Here is a 15,507-nt window from a genome sequence, read left to right as displayed (position 1 = left end):
GGGGAGGAGGGAGAGGGGGGAGAGAGGAGGAGGAGGGAGAGAGGATTAGGAGGGAGAGAGAGAGAGAGCGTGTGTCTGTCTGTCTGTGTCTTTGTGTCTGTGTGTGAGGTGGGAGGGAGAGAGACAGGAGGAAGAGAGAGAGTGTGTGTGTGTGGGGGGGGGGGGGGGGGAGGGGGGCGCATATATGTATATAGAAGAGACAGAGACAGAGAGACAAAGGACAAGACAGTGAAACACACAGATAAGAAGAACGCTTTCTTGGCATCAATGACAATTTGAATGTTTTTATTGCTCGTTATGCACACCACCACCATTCCAATGGCCGATCCTCCGAACGGGTAAACATCTAGCCATAATCACTGGTTTCTTTCAATCATTGAACCACTAAGTGAAGATTAACCCTTTCACCGCCAAGCTCGCATTTATGCACAGGCGTGGTACGGGACCCATGTCACTGAAAGGTGACCATTCATTGGTCTGTTATCCATGAACCAACTGCTCTGAATGTTCTGTGGTAGGATAGGCCTTTTTTCTATACATCGGAGGAGGAATCCCCAGCTATTCTTAGCCACTGTCTTTTCTGTGTTTATACCACGAGGGAATTTTGTACTCTAAATTGACTGGCGGTGAAAGGGTTAACCTCAAAACAAACGTATATAAACTTAGAGAAGCAAAACAGTGCCACACATTCGGTTTCAATTTAAATGGATCGAACACTAAGCCAGGCACTAGACCAGGTAACAAGCAGGTGAGAGCAGAAATCTGATGTAAAAAAAAAAAAATCGAAAGAAATTAAGTAGTTTTAATGTTAGCCGACATTTTCGAGAGATGATGTACAGAGGTCTGATAGAGAAATTTTCATGAATTTAGCATTACGGCTTGGACTGGAAATGTGAGGGTCAAACTTAGGACAAAGTTAGGACGAGTTGTAAACCAGGCGAGCAAAGTCATAAATAAGCCAGACCCACGAAGCAACATTTCAACACCCTGTACAAATCCGCTCTTAGCTGAAAAGCACACCAAAATTCTAAAGATTCCGCTCATCCACTTAACTCTTTGATTGATTGGTTGGTTGATTGACTGATTGTATCTAAGATGCTGCCTTCTGGAAGACGATGTAAAACACTACTCGCAAAGATGAATGTTTATTGGAGAGGAGAAAAAAATCATTTGTCCCATCTGCTGTTGCTGTAATAAACGACACGCTCATGTAATGTTTGTATTCAAGTTGCCTGTAATTTGTTCATTGCTGAAGTCAAAGATGTTTTTTCTTTCATGTATATATGTATGTATGTATGTATGTATGTGTGTGTGTGTGTGTGTGTGTGTGTGTGTGTGTGTGTGTGTGTGTGTGTGTGTGTGTGTGTGTGTGTGTGTGTATGTATGTAAAGAGAGAAGTGAGGGGAGGAAGTTGGCTGTAGGTGGAGTGGCGGAACGAATACTTCTATGCAGAAGTGTGTGTGTGTGTGTGTGTGTGTGTGTGTGTGTGTGTGTGTGTGTGTGTGTGTGTGTGTGTGTGTGCTTCTATGCAGATGTGTGTGCGTGTGTGTGTGTGTGTGTGTGTGTGTGTGTGTGTGTGTGTGTGTGTGTGTGTGCTTCTATGCAGATGTGTGTGTGTGTGTGTGTGTGTGTGTGTGTGTGTGTGTGTGTGTGTGTGTGTGTGTGTGTGTGTGTGTGTGTGTGTGTACTTCTATGCAGATGTGTTTGCGTGTGTGTGTGCGTGTGTGTGTGCGTGCGTGTGTGTGTGTGTGGGTGCGTGTGTTCGTGTTCGTGTTCGTGTCTGTGTGTGTACGCATGAATGCGGTTGTTGTTGTTGTTGTTGTTGTTTCCGTTAGTTGTTTGTTCGTTTGTTGTTGCTGTTGTTGTTGCTGTTGTTGTTTTTGAAAAGGGAAGGGGTCTTTTTTAATTTGAATTTGAATTTTGAATCGAAGACAATGATCACTTTAAGACAGAAGTACTGTGATTTTTAGGTCCCCCTCATGCTCAGTAGCTCTGGCCTTAATCAGCAGATACGGTGTGCAGTTTCTGGTATTAAAAAAAAATATATATATATAATCAAAACTAATTATCATCATTGTATCACTAAACAGTGGTGATGTGGCGACTTGACGTCAGTCTCATACTTTTCGAAAAACCTTTTTTTTTTTTTCAATTCCAGAAGTATGTCACCAAGCAGATGACGCTGCCAATGCAACCCAGGACGGCTGCCACCACGCACAAACCAAAGCTGTAGTCGTAGTCGAACACATTGGGGAAAGAGTCATCCTTTTCCCCCGCAAACACTCCAAACGATATCAGTGAGCATAGGGCTGTAACAATCAAGTATAATAATAATAATAATAACAATGATGATGATGATGATGATGATAAAAGACAAGACAAACAATTAAAGTCGTCAGTAATTATGTGAGCTAAATGACAAAAGCGAAAAGTATCAGTATCAGCATCAGTAGCTCAAGGAGGCGTCACCGCGTTCGGTCCAATCTATATACGTTACACCACATCTGCCAAGCAGATGCCTGACCAGCAGCGTAACCCAACGCGCTCAGTCAGGCTTTGAGAAAAAAAAAGATAAATAAATAAGCGAAAATCGGTCAAGAATTATAGTCATTTTTTTCCAACATGCAAGAAAAGAGAGATGAAAAAGAGACACTTTCCCAAGCACCTAAAAAAAAAATAAATAAATAAATAATTTTTTTTTAAACCACAAGGAAAGAAAGATATGGAAAATTGAAACACAGAAATGTGGAAACAACTGATATGCATTGTTTTGGGCTTCTTCTTCTTCTTCTTCTTCTTCTTCTTCTTCTTCTTCTTCTTCTTCTTCTTCTTCTTCTTCTTCGTCTGCCTAGAATTGATTCAACAACAAGTTCATGGTACCACTGCCTAGATTTGATTTAGTTAAATCGAGTCTCACTTACTCTGGCGGTCGGTGCCTCTGGAACAACATCATAACTAGTTTTAATGCTCATACAAGTTTAACTGTGTTCACTGTGCCCTGGTAAAATTAAATTTCGTTTCGTTTCACCTCCCCCTCCCTCACCTCCCCTCTTCCTCACTCCCCCTCACCTCCCCTCTTCCTCACTCCCCCTCACCTCTCCCTCCCTCACCTCCCCTCTTCCTCACTCCCCCTCACCTCCCCTCTTCCTCACTCCCCCTCACCTCCTCTCTTCCTCACTCCCCCTCACCTCTCCCTCCCTCACCTCCCCTCTTCCTCACTCCCCCTCACCTCCCCCTCCCTCACCTCCCCTCTTCCTCACTCCCCCTCACCTCCCCTCTTCCTCACTCCCCCTCACCTCTCCCTCCCTCACCTCCCCTCTTCCTCACTCCCCCTCACCTCTCCCTCCCTCACCTCCCCCCTCACCTCCCCCTCCCTCACCTCCCCTCTTCCTCACTCCCCCTCACCTCCCCCTCCCTCACCTCCCCTCTTCCTCACTCCCCCTCACCTCTCCCTCCCTCACCTCCCCTCTTCCTCACTCCCCCTCACCTCTCCCTCCCTCACCTCCCCCCTCACCTCCCCCTCCCTCACCTCCCCTCTTCCTCACTCCCCCTCACCTCTCCCTCCCTCACCTCCCCCTCACCTCCCCCTCCCTCACCTCCCCTCTTCCTCACTCCCCCTCACCTCCCCCTCCCTCACCTCCCCTCTTCCTCACTCCCCCTCACCTCTCCCTCCCTCACCTCCCCTCTTCCTCACTCCCCCTCACCTCTCCCTCCCTCACCTCCCCCCTCACCTCCCCCTCCCTCACCTCCCCTCTTCCTCACTCCCCCTCACCTCCCCCTCCCTCACCTCCCTCCTCACCTCTCCCTCCCTCACCTCCCCCCTCACCTCCCCCTCCCTCACCTCCCCCTCACTTCCCCCTCCCTCACCTCCCCCCTCACCTCCTCACCTCCCCCTCACCTCCCCCTCCCTCACCTCTCCCTCCCTCACCTCTCCTCCCCCCTCACCTCCCCCTCCCTCACCTCCTCATCCCTCACCTCCCCCCTCACCCCCCTCACCTCACCCTCACCTCCCCCTCCCTCACCTCCCCCCTCGCCCCCCCTCACCTCCCCCCTCGCCCCCCCCCCCTCATCTCCCCCCTCCCTCACCTCTCCCTCCCTCACCTCCCCCCTCAACTCCCACTCCCTCACCTCCCCCCTCATCTCATCTCCCCCTCCCTCACCTCTCCCTCACCTCCCCCCTCATCTCACATCCACCTCCCTCACCTCCCCCCTCATCTCACCTCCACCTCCCTCACCTCCCCCCTCATCTCATCTCCCCCTCCCTCACCTCTCCCTCACCTCCTCCCTCATCTCATCTCCACCTCCCTCACCTCCTCCCTCATCTCATCTCCCCCCCTCCCTCACCTCCCCCCTCATCTCATCTCCCCCTCCCTCACCTCCCAAACCACCGCTGACGGCTGCCAGCAGCAGGACGCCGCGGCTGTCATGTTTCATGCTGGCGAAGACACCCAGGCCCGAGGCTGCTATCATCAGCAGCAGTGACAAGATGCCGAAGGCTCTTGAGGCGTCCAACCAATCTGTTCCAACAATGTATGTGTGTATGTATTGTACGCATGAATTCATATGCGCACATGTATATCATGTATATATATTTATATATATATATGTGTGTGTGTGTGTGTGTGTGTGTGTGTGTGTGTGTGTGTGTGTGTGTGTGTGTGTGTGTGTGTGTGTGTGTGTGTGTTTATTGTGCATGATTGTGAGTTGAAGACTGAGTGTGTTTCGTGTCTGTGTGGACTGTAAAAGCGCTTTGTGCAATGAGGAAAGCGCTGATACATGTCCTGTTATAATTATCATTGTTATTGTTGTTGTTGTTGTTTTTGTTGTTGTTGTTGTTAATATAAAATCCTACTTTCATTTTGACGGGGTTTTCTGTTGTTGTTATGTGTTTGTTTGTTTTGTGTGTGTGTGTGTGTGTGTGTGTGTGTGTGTGTGTGTGTGTGTGTGTGTGTGTGTGTGTGTGTGTGTGTGTGTGTGTGTGTGTGTGTGTGTGCTGTGATGGACAAGCATATACATATACAGGCAAAGTACTCCTAGAAACATTGCACATAAACACACACACACACGCACACACACACACACACACACACACACACACATACCCCATGCCCCCACCCCACCCCATCCCACCCCTTTAATTTTTTTTTTTTTTTTTTTAACGTCTAATATCACTGATAGTGAAAAGACGCTAAACAAAAGAACGAACACACACACACACACACACACACACACACGAACACACACACACACACACATACACGCACGCACGTACACACACACACACACACACACACACACACACACACACACACACACACACACACACACACACACACACGCGCGCGCGCGCGCGCGCGCGCGCGCGCGCACACACACACACATAATCTCTCTTTCTTTCTATGTCTGTTTCTCCGTTTGACTGTCTTTCTCTCTCTATCTATCTTGTGATGTATATCTTTTCACTTTCTTTTTAGCAAAATAGGTGTTGGTTTTCAACTTTGTTTTATTTATTTTGAATATAGATAGATAGATAGAGTTGAGGGAGGAGGTGAGGGAGGGGGAGGTGAGGGAGGGGGGAGGTGAGAGAGGGGAGGAGGTGAGGGAGGGGGAGGTGAGGGGGGAGGTGAGAGAGGGGAGGAGGTGAGGAAGGGGGAGGTGAGGAGGGGGGAGGGAGGGGGGGAGGTGAGAGAGGGGAGGAGGTGAGGGAGGGGGAGGTGAGGGGGGGGGTGAGAGAGGGGAGGAGGGGAGAGGGGGAGGAGGTGAGGGGGGGAGGTGAGGGGGGAGGTGAGAGGGGGGAGGAGGTGAGAGAGGGGCGGAGGTGAGAGAGGGGAGGAGGTGAGGGGGGAGGTGAGAGGGGGGAGGAGGTGAGGGAGGAGGAGGTGAGGGGGGAGGTGAGGGAGGGGGGAGGTGATGGGGGAGGTGAGAGAGGGGGAGGTGAGAGAGGGGAGGAGGTGGGAGAGGGGGGGAGGTGATGGGGGAGGTGAGGGAGGAGGAGGTGAGAGAGGGAGGAGGTGAGGGAGGGGGAGGGGAGGGAGGGGGAGGTGAGGGGGGAGGTGAGGGAGGGGAGGAGGTGAGGGGGGAGGTGAGGGGGGAGGTGAGAGAGGGGAGGAGGTGAGGGGGGAGGTGAGAGAAGGGAGGAGGTGAGGGGGGAGGTGAGGGAGGGGGAGGTGAGGGGGGAGGTGAGAGAGGGGAGGAGGTGAGGGGGGAGGTGAGGGAGGGGGAGGTGAGGGGGGAGGTGAGAGAGGGGAGGAGGTGAGGGAGGGGGAGGTGAGAGAGGGGAGGAGGTGAGGGAGGGGGAGGTGAGGGAGATAGAATTTCAGCACCACCACCACCCCTCAGCTGTATTCAAACGGCATCGGTGTTGAGTCGATTTTCACCCTGTTCTTCTCTGTCTTCCCCATCCTCTGCCATGGACAGTTTTTGATGGTGACATGGATACCTATACATCGCTTATCCTTGGTCAGAGATCAAGCTCTAAGCGCTTCACAAACACGGGGTCATTTGCACCACAGGCTGCCTACCTGGCTAGAGCCGATTGAGGGCTGCCTTTGGGCGCTCATCATTCGTTTCAGTCAGGTACCAGTCATTCAGTCAGGTCATATACACACACACTCACAGAGACGTGAATTTTGACGTGTATGACCGTTTTGTTTATTAACCCGCCAGGCAGGCAGCCTTACTCCGTTTTCGGAGCTGGTGCTTGCTGGGTATGTTCTTGTTTCCGGCATAACCTACCGAACGCTGCAAAGGATTTCAGGATCTTTAACCTGCGTATTTTGATCTCCGAACGCACACACACGAATGGGGTTCAGGCACTAACAGGTCTGCACATATATCGACCTGCATGGAACTTAGAAAAATCTCCACCCTTTGACCCAGCATGTGTGCCGAGGTTCGAACTCAGGAACCTCTGAATCTAGCGCACTAACCATTCGACCACCGCACCGCTCACAGCTGTCCTCATCAACCAAAGTAAGCTGAAGGGTGTTTGGAGTTAACGACCGCCTTTCATGTCACTTACCTGGAACGACGGGCCAGTCTACGCACGCCTCTTTATCTTGGGCCGTCGCGCATATTCTCCACAAGCCCGCACTACTGGTAGCTCCTTGCTGAACTTTGCCGCTCACCCAGGAAGGGGTGGCCACTCCCACGATCTGAAGAATCATGGCAACGGCCATAACTCCAGTGGCAATGCCTGCCAATAGACGAGGACTCATGTTGGTTTGAAGACTGGCGTAAACCCCGTTTTTCACTGCGCAAGCAAAAACAAGTTTCAAGTTTTAATTATCCTTTCACTCCTATTGGAGTATGGAGGACTACTGCATGCCCAGAACAAACATTTCCAAATACACAATAATGCCACATAAAAGTTGAGAAAACACAAATGTCTTTTAACTCCAAAAGTGTAGCTAGGCAACATTTGCAAATCTAATCATCTTACAGCTAAAATGACTTTTTTGCCTCCTTTGAGCATATTACAAAAATTAAAAACTAATTTTGGAGACAAACATTAGTTAGGAACATATCTATTTCGTAACTGATCATAATTGGGACATTCCATTATAAAATGAAACTCTTCCCCAATCACAGACATGTTACAAACCTTACAAAGCGTAACTCTCGTGGTATGCCTTTGTGTCTCCCTGTTTCTATTTCCAGCTAATGATTACTACTTCGAAATCTGAAGACGCTGAGAACGTAATTATCAGGCATTTGACTTATATATTTTTCTCTGCCAAATCTACTTTTGAAATTTCGATAAAACAAACATTTTACTACTCGCCTCTAGAGCATGTCTCCATAGATTTTGAAAACACATACAAAAGGGAAAGAATAATTATTGAAAGATTGATTAAACAAGGCTTACTTATTAGTTAAAGTTTGATCGGGGTTGCACCCTATAGAATAGTATAAGTTAAAGTTTGATCGGGGTTGCACCCTATAGAATAGTACAAGTTAAAGTTTGATCGGGGTTGCACCCTATAGAATAGTATAAGTTAAAGTTTGATCGGGGTTGCACCCTATAGAATAGTATAAGTTAAAGTTTGATCGGGGTTGCACCCTATAGAATAGTATAAGTTAAAGTTTGATCGGGGTTGCACCCTATAGAATAGTACAAGTTAAAGTTTGATCGGGGTTGCACCCTATAGAATAGTATAAGTTAAAGTTTGATCGGGGTTGCACCCTATAGAATAGTATAAGTTAAAGTTTGATCGGGGTTGCACCCTATAGAATAGTATAAGTTAAAGTTTGATCGGGGTTGGACCCTATAGAATAGTATAAGTTAACGTTTGATCGGGGTTGCACCCTATAGAAGAGTACAAGTTAAAGTTTGATCGGGGTTGTACCCTATAGAATAGTATAAGTTAAAGTTTGATCGGGGTTGCACCCTATAGAATAGTATAAGTTAAAGTTTGATCGGGGTTGCACCCTATAGAATAGTACCCTGAAGGAATCAACTTTCACGCAGCAGGTTTCTCAAAAGGGGGCGGGGGGGTGTGGGGGTGTGGGGAGGGGGGTAAAACTCAGCCACACGATGATTAAAGGTTGAAAGGTTTTTAACGTCCCATATCAAAAGGTCATGGGGGTGGTGAATTCACATCCACCGTGTCTAGGGCTCGGCGTAGGAAGATGGGGCCCAGTCTTCTCTCTGTTCTTACCTTCCCCAGCCGAGTCAGGTCCCCATTCACACATGTTTATGTGAAGAAAGGAAAATCGGAATACAGCACTTTTCCCCAAAGGACACAACAGCAGGCTGAAACGAGGGGATCGAACCCTGACCCACTGGATCACAAGTCCGACGCCTTACCCACTCTGCGGCCACGGTGCCCCACACAAGACCACACGAAGAGAAAGACCCTGAATGATAACTCACATCAATAGAATGACGTTTGTTTGTGTGTATACGTGAGCGCGTATGTGGTTCCAAAGGCTGGTATACTAGGGGTGGCATTGTGGATCAGCTCTCACTGCTCTAGCGGGGAGAGGGGGGGGGGGTGCAGAGCTATGTGTGTGTGCGTGTGTGTGTTTGTGTGTGTGTGTTGGGGCTCATGTACGTTTATGTGTATTTGATTGTGCTTTCATATCTGTGAAACTGCATGATTGTTGCATATCTGTTATGCATGTGTGTGTGTGTGTGTGTGTGTGTGTGTGTGTGTGTGTGTGTGTGTGTGTGTGTGTGTGAATGTGTGTCTGCATGTTTTACATTTATTTGCTTATTTATCATCATTGTCGCTTTTTTTCTTTTCTTTTTTTTTGTACGCTTATAGATGACTTCATCAAGATTTTGCGCCTTATAAATACTATTATTAGTAGTAGTAGTATTTTTATGTATTTATCTCTTTTTTTCTTTCTTTTTTTTTGTTTTTTGTTATTTTTGTATTTTATTTTATTTTATTTTTTTCTCTTTTTTTTCTCAAGGCCTGACTAAACGCGTTGGGTCACGCTGCTGGTCAGGCATCTGCTTGGCAGATGTGGTGTAGCGAATATGGATTTGACCGAACGCAGTGACGCCTCCTTGAGCTAGTGATACTGATACTGATACTGATACTGTTACTGCTCTAGAAAATGCTCCCAAGGTGTGCGTCTCAGAGACAGCCAGATCCATCAGCGGCCTCCACGTGTTGCTTAGCCTCCAAACCAGGGGGGAGCTGTGTCCATTGACAGCAGAAGGGGCGAGAGACGGGTCACTGGCTTCCAAAAATAAATGAATGAATAAATGAATAAATAAATAATTTTAAACTTGCTTCGGGTAGACGGTGCTCATCAACTTAGGCCTGTAGCTCGTCCAAGTGAAGGAAAACAATGAAATCTCCGCTGTCTTATGGTGCTATACCCATTCGTGTTTCCCAGCTTTTCCAGCTTCGGGAGTCAACCCTGAGTTGTTGTTTTTTAAAAAAAAGAAGAAGAAGAAAGAAAGAAACAAGAAAAATCCAGAGTCGGAGTCCCTAAGGCAATCCCAGGCTGCATTCAGCTGCATCGTGGTGGCTCCTTCGTCGATGCTGGATCCATATATCGGGTGTCCCCCAAAAAAGTGAACAGCTTTTTGACAAGTATTTTCTCAGTCATAAAGAAACCGAATTTACTGATATTTTTCACACAGTAACCTTAGGGTATCATCAACAAGTCTGCAAAATATCTAAAAGTTCGGACGCAAATTTATACGAGTATTGTCAAATTCAAAACAGCATGTCAAAAAATCCAATATCAGAGCTGTGCAATGTGACCATCATGTTCATGTCAGTTGCCAGGTGTTGGCATCTGTCAATCAGTGTCAGTCTAAAAATAGCCTGTCTGGGTGTCAAGTCTTTTTTTCTTTTTTTTCCTTTTTTAAAATTTTTTATTGTGGTCTGTATTCAAAATTAGTTCTGTCCAAAGTTTCAGTTTGGAAGGATAAACCCTGCCTTTGAGTGAAAGTGATAAGGTTACCATTGAAAACTGTTTCAAGGAGAAAGGCTGGGGTGGAAGAAGGATCGTAAAGGAATTTCTAGGCAAGGGGTGGAGTCATGTCACTGTAAACAGACTTGTCGCAAAAATACGCACTACAGTAGTAATAAAAAAAAATCAATAGACCTGACACCCAGACAGGCTGACACTGATTGACAGATGCCAATACGCTGCTGGTCAGGCATCTGCTTGGCAGATGTGGTGTAGCGAATATGGATTTGACCGAACGCAGTGACGCCTCCTTGAGCTACTGATACTGATACTGATACTGATACTGACTGATACTGCTACTGGCTGTGCAGTGTGACCATCATGTTCATGCCAGCTGCCAGGTGTTGGCATCTGTCAAAAGACTTGACACCCAGACAGGCTATTTTTAGACTGACACTGATTGACAGATGCCAACACTTGGCAACTGGCATGAACATGACGAAGGTCACATTGCACAGCTCTGATACTGGATTTTTTGACATGCTGTTTTGAATTTGACAATACTCGGACATGTCGTGTGCTAATTAACGGATGATGAGTTCAGTTCAATAACTCAAGGAGGCGTCACTGCGTTCGGACAAATTTAATCCAAATTCGCTGCACCACATCTATCAAGGAGATGCCTGACCAGCAACCGTAACCCAACGCACTTAGTCAGGCCTTGAGAAAAAGAAGAAAAAAAACGGATGATGAACGAATACCCATAGGAACCTCCTTAGGGAGAGCTGGCTCAGGGAAAACACCCTGCAAGCAGAACCCAACTATGTTAAACACACACACACACACACACACACACACACACACACACACACACACACACACACACAAAAATAATCGCGCTTTTTTTTTTCTTTTTTCTTTTTTTAATATGTCTGCAAAAGAGACCTGAGTGTCACAGCACTTGTCACCTACGGGCATAGTAGTAACGTCACTGATGAAGGGAAATAACTCTGGGAGGCTGAAACTTCACACAGTTTATCTAGAGTGGTATATCTGCAGACCATTTTCTCAGTTTTGGGCTTATTGTTTCGGAAAGTTATATGACTCGAAACATCACTTTCTACTGGTGTTTTGTTTTCTTGTGTGTGTGTTTGTTTGTTTTTTTGTTGTTGTTTTTTGTTGTTGTTTTTGTTGTTTTTTTTTTGGGGGGGGTTCTCCAGCACTGAAGGGGTTAAGCATCAACCAAGACACATGGGAAAGCTGCAGACTCCGAACGATCATCCTGAAGGCAGACAGTGCAGAACGTCCTCTCCGAGTTCCAAGAGACACTTGCCCTAACAGCCAAGAGGCGAGGAAGGCAAGAAGGAAGGCCTCAAATCAAACGGAGAGACCAGCATCAGGCTTGGAGAACGCAGCATGGGAGAGACTGTCATTCCTGATCAGGTCTGTCAAGCCACAACAGAAGCTGTGCCAGAAACATCGCCCGGACCACGACTCTTTTGTCTCTCTCGAGTGACGGATGCCTACTACTACTACTACTACTACTACTGCTGCTACTACTACTACTACTGCGTGTGCTTGTGTGTGTGTGTGTGTGTGTGTGTGTGTGTGTGTGTGTGTGTGTGTGTGTGTGTGTGTGTGTGTGTGTGTGTGTGTGTGTGTGTGTGTGTGTGTGTGTGTGTGTATGTGTGTGTGTGTGTGTCAGTCATTCGGATGAGACGATAAACCGAGGTTCCGTGTGCAGCACGCACTTAGCGCACGTAAAAGAACCCACGGATACAAAAGTGTTGTCCCTGGCAAAATTCTGTAGAAAAATCCACTTCAATAGGAAAAAGAAAACAAACAAAACTGCACGCAGGAAAAAATACCAAAAAAAAAGCGGGTGGTGATCTCAGTGAAGCGACGCACTCTCCCTGGGGAGAGCAGCCCAGATTTCACACAGAGAACTCTGTTGTGACAATAAAAGAAATACAAATACAAATGTGTGTGTGTGTGTGTGTCTGTGTGTGTGTGTGTGTGTGAGAGAGAGAGAGAGAGAGAGAGAAAGGTTGTGGTGGTGGTGGTGGTGGTGGTGGTGGTATTGAAAGCCTTTGCCGACGGGCGCAATAGCCGAATGGTTAAAGCGTTAGACTTTCATTCTGAAGGTCCGGGGTTCGAATCTCGGTGACGGCGCCTGGTGGGTAAAGGGTGGAGATTTTTCCGATCTCCCAGGTCAACATATGTGCAGACCTGCGAGTGCCTGAACCCCCTTCGTGTGTATACGCAAGCAGAAGACCAAATACTCACGCTAAAGATCGTGTAATCCATGTCAGCGTTCGGTGGGTTATGGAAACAAGTACATACCCAGCATTCACACCCCCGAAAGTGGAGTATGGCTGCCTCCATGGCGGGGTAAAAGCGGTCATACACGTAAAAGCCCACTCCTGTATATACGAGTGAACCTGGGAGTTGCAGCCCACGAACGCAGAAGAAGAAGAAAAAAGCCTTTGCCCACTTCATTCCAGCGCAGGCACAACGAGTCAATGTTTTGGGGGGAGTAATTTTTTTCTCACTCTCTCTCTCTCTCTCTCTCTCCCTCTCTCTCTCTGATTAATTTTTTTTAAGAAACAAAGAAAATAAAACAATGGGCGAATGGTGAGAGATGTACACAATGTATCAGCTCAACGTCGGAAAAGACCGGAAATTAAGAACAAACAAATATTACTCGAAATAATGGGAAGGAACGGGGCTTGGAGAGTGTAAGTCGTACTATGATTTTTTATTCTTCTTCTTCTGAGTTCGTGGGCTACAACTCCCACGTTCACTCGCATGTACACGAGTGGGCTTTTACGTGTATGACCGTTTTAACCCCGCCATGTAGGCAGCCATACTCCGCTTTCGAGGGTGTGCATGCTGGATATGTTCTTGTTTCCATAACCCACCGACCGCTGACATGGATTATAGGATCTTTAACGTGCGTATTTGATCTTCTGCTTGCGTATACACACGAAGGGGGTTCAGGCACTAGCAGGTTTGCACAAATGTCTACCTGGGAGTTCGGAATGATCTCCATCATTTACCCACCAGACGCCGTTACCAAGATTCGAACCCGGGACCTTCAGATTGAAAGTCGAACGCTTTCACCACTCGGCTATTGTGTCCGTCCTTTCACTTAGACGAGCTACAGGCCTAAGCTGATGAGTACCGTCTACCCGAAGCAAGTTTAAAATTATTTATTTATTCATTTATTTTTTTTTAAGCCAGTGACCCGTCTCTCGCCCCTTCTGCTGTCAGTGGACACAGCCCCCCCTGGTTTGGAGGCTATTGCGCCCGTCATGAATTATGATAAAATAATACATATCCTAACTGCATAATCATTTCTAGTTTCTACAAACCATTCGCACATATGTGTCAGATATTTTAAATTCTTCAGACATTGATTTGCATGATATGGCACCTCGTGTTCTGGTGCCACCTGTCCCTCCCTGGGAGTTAACAAAAGCAAACGTCAACATATGTGCTTCTGACACAACAAAAGGAGAATCTCCACATATAATAGCAGCATCTGTCAGAATTGAATTAGAAGAAAATTTTGATTATCGTTTAAAAGTTTACACTGATGGCTCGGTCCTGGATTATAGCAGTGCAGGATCTGCTTTTGTCATTCCTGACCTAAAAACAGAAAAATCATATTATTTAGGTAAGGGACATTCAATTTTTACAGCTGAATTGGTGGCCATCCTTATGGCTTTGAATCATCTTGTTGATATACCAATCATAGTAAGTAATATCCTATTTTGTGTTGATTCTCAATCTGTCTTAAAAGGTTTGCTCCTTTTTGAGAATAATCAAAGAGAAGATTTATTTTTTGAAATTAGGTATTTATTGCACTCCCTATTTGTAAAGGGTACAAATGTTGATTTTTGTTGGATACCATCCCACACTGGATTCCGTTATAACGACCAAGCAGACAGGGCAGCAAAAAGGGGAGCAAAAAATCATATAGATAGTATAAAAGTATATTGCCCATTGTCATACAAGGAAATAAGCAATATATTAGAAAGAGACTTTTATAGGTGCTTGAATTCAAGTCTAAAACCTCGTCAGTTGACTCTCTCAGACTTTGGTCCGATTCGCAGACCAATTCTGAGCTTAGCTCTCAGACTATTATCAAATTCATTACGGACCAAGTATTGTTCTAATGTCAAGTGTATATGCTTTAGTAACCTGACAATTGAGCATATAATTTTCCACTGTAGCTTGATGAAGCCTTTTGTACACGAAAGTGTGTCTTCACAAGTGACTGAGAACGTTGATGTTTTTGACTTTTTGCATTATCAGTTGTTTCGCTTGTCAGTTTAACGACTTCTCTCTTACGAAGTCCTTTAAGTAATTTCCTGTAACTGTATTTAGAGGGTTTTTTTTTGGGGGGGGGGGGGGGTTCGGGTTTTGTTTGTTTTTTCGCTCCAAATTTCACCCACATTTTTTCCCTCATTTGCCCAGTTTCCCCCAACCCTCCATTCATCCACATCTCCCACCCCTTCTAACCGATAATACTCAGATATATTCATAAATACTTTAACAAAATGTCTTCAATCACCGATATGTGTGACGGGACATTAAACAAAATTCCTCCTAGTTTCCACCCAGAACAGGCTGACAATCAGTCATTCAAGATCCCTGAGTTACCCACCTTTAGACGCACGCGAAGTCTCGCCGAGAATGGAGTGGTTGCGGCGGCGACAGAAGACAGGAACGGACTAGTTAGAATGATGACAGATTTATCATTGACTGAGGGTGCACTGCATTGTCCCCAATTCGTTTATTTGTTTAACCAGCTATCGCAAACCTTTGCACTCGTGGTGTTGTTTTGTTAGCCAGTTTTAATCTCGCAACCTTCATAGATATCGCCAATATCGAACAAGTCTTTTTTCCGCTTTTGTCTTCTTCTTCTTCTTCTTCTCTCTTCCTCCTCCTCGTCCTCCTCCTCCTCCTCCTCCTTCTTCTTCTTCTTCTTTTCTTTCTTCTTTTCCTTTCTTTTTACTTCTTCTTATTTTTCTTTCTTTCTTCTTCTTTTTTTTTCTTTTTTACTTTTTCTTTGTTTTTGTTTATTTGGGTTTTTTTTTACGAAAGCTTCGCCACTTGCGGGTT

At 46.3% G+C, this 15,507-nt stretch overlaps 1 protein-coding gene across 1 annotated transcript; it reads right to left on the bottom strand.

Moving 5' to 3' along the window:
* Positions 1-268: 268 nt before the first annotated feature.
* LOC143291138 (uncharacterized) lies at positions 269-15,208 on the bottom strand. Its single transcript, XM_076600809.1, has 4 exons — positions 15,050-15,208; positions 7,022-7,252; positions 4,377-4,517; positions 269-2,309 (listed from the first exon to the last, which is right to left on the bottom strand). The coding sequence occupies exons 2-4, from the start codon at positions 7,215-7,217 to the stop codon at positions 2,149-2,151; spliced, it is 498 nt and encodes a 165-aa protein (XP_076456924.1). The 5' UTR covers positions 7,218-7,252; positions 15,050-15,208; the 3' UTR covers positions 269-2,148.
* Between the last annotated feature and the right edge of the window lie 299 nt (positions 15,209-15,507).

This window comes from Babylonia areolata, chromosome 16 (assembly GCF_041734735.1).
Source record: "Babylonia areolata isolate BAREFJ2019XMU chromosome 16, ASM4173473v1, whole genome shotgun sequence".
NCBI classification, from domain to species: Eukaryota; Metazoa; Mollusca; class Gastropoda; order Neogastropoda; family Buccinidae; genus Babylonia; species Babylonia areolata.
Note: the sequence above shows the minus strand (reverse complement) of the source record. Positions and strands in the feature narration are given on the sequence as shown.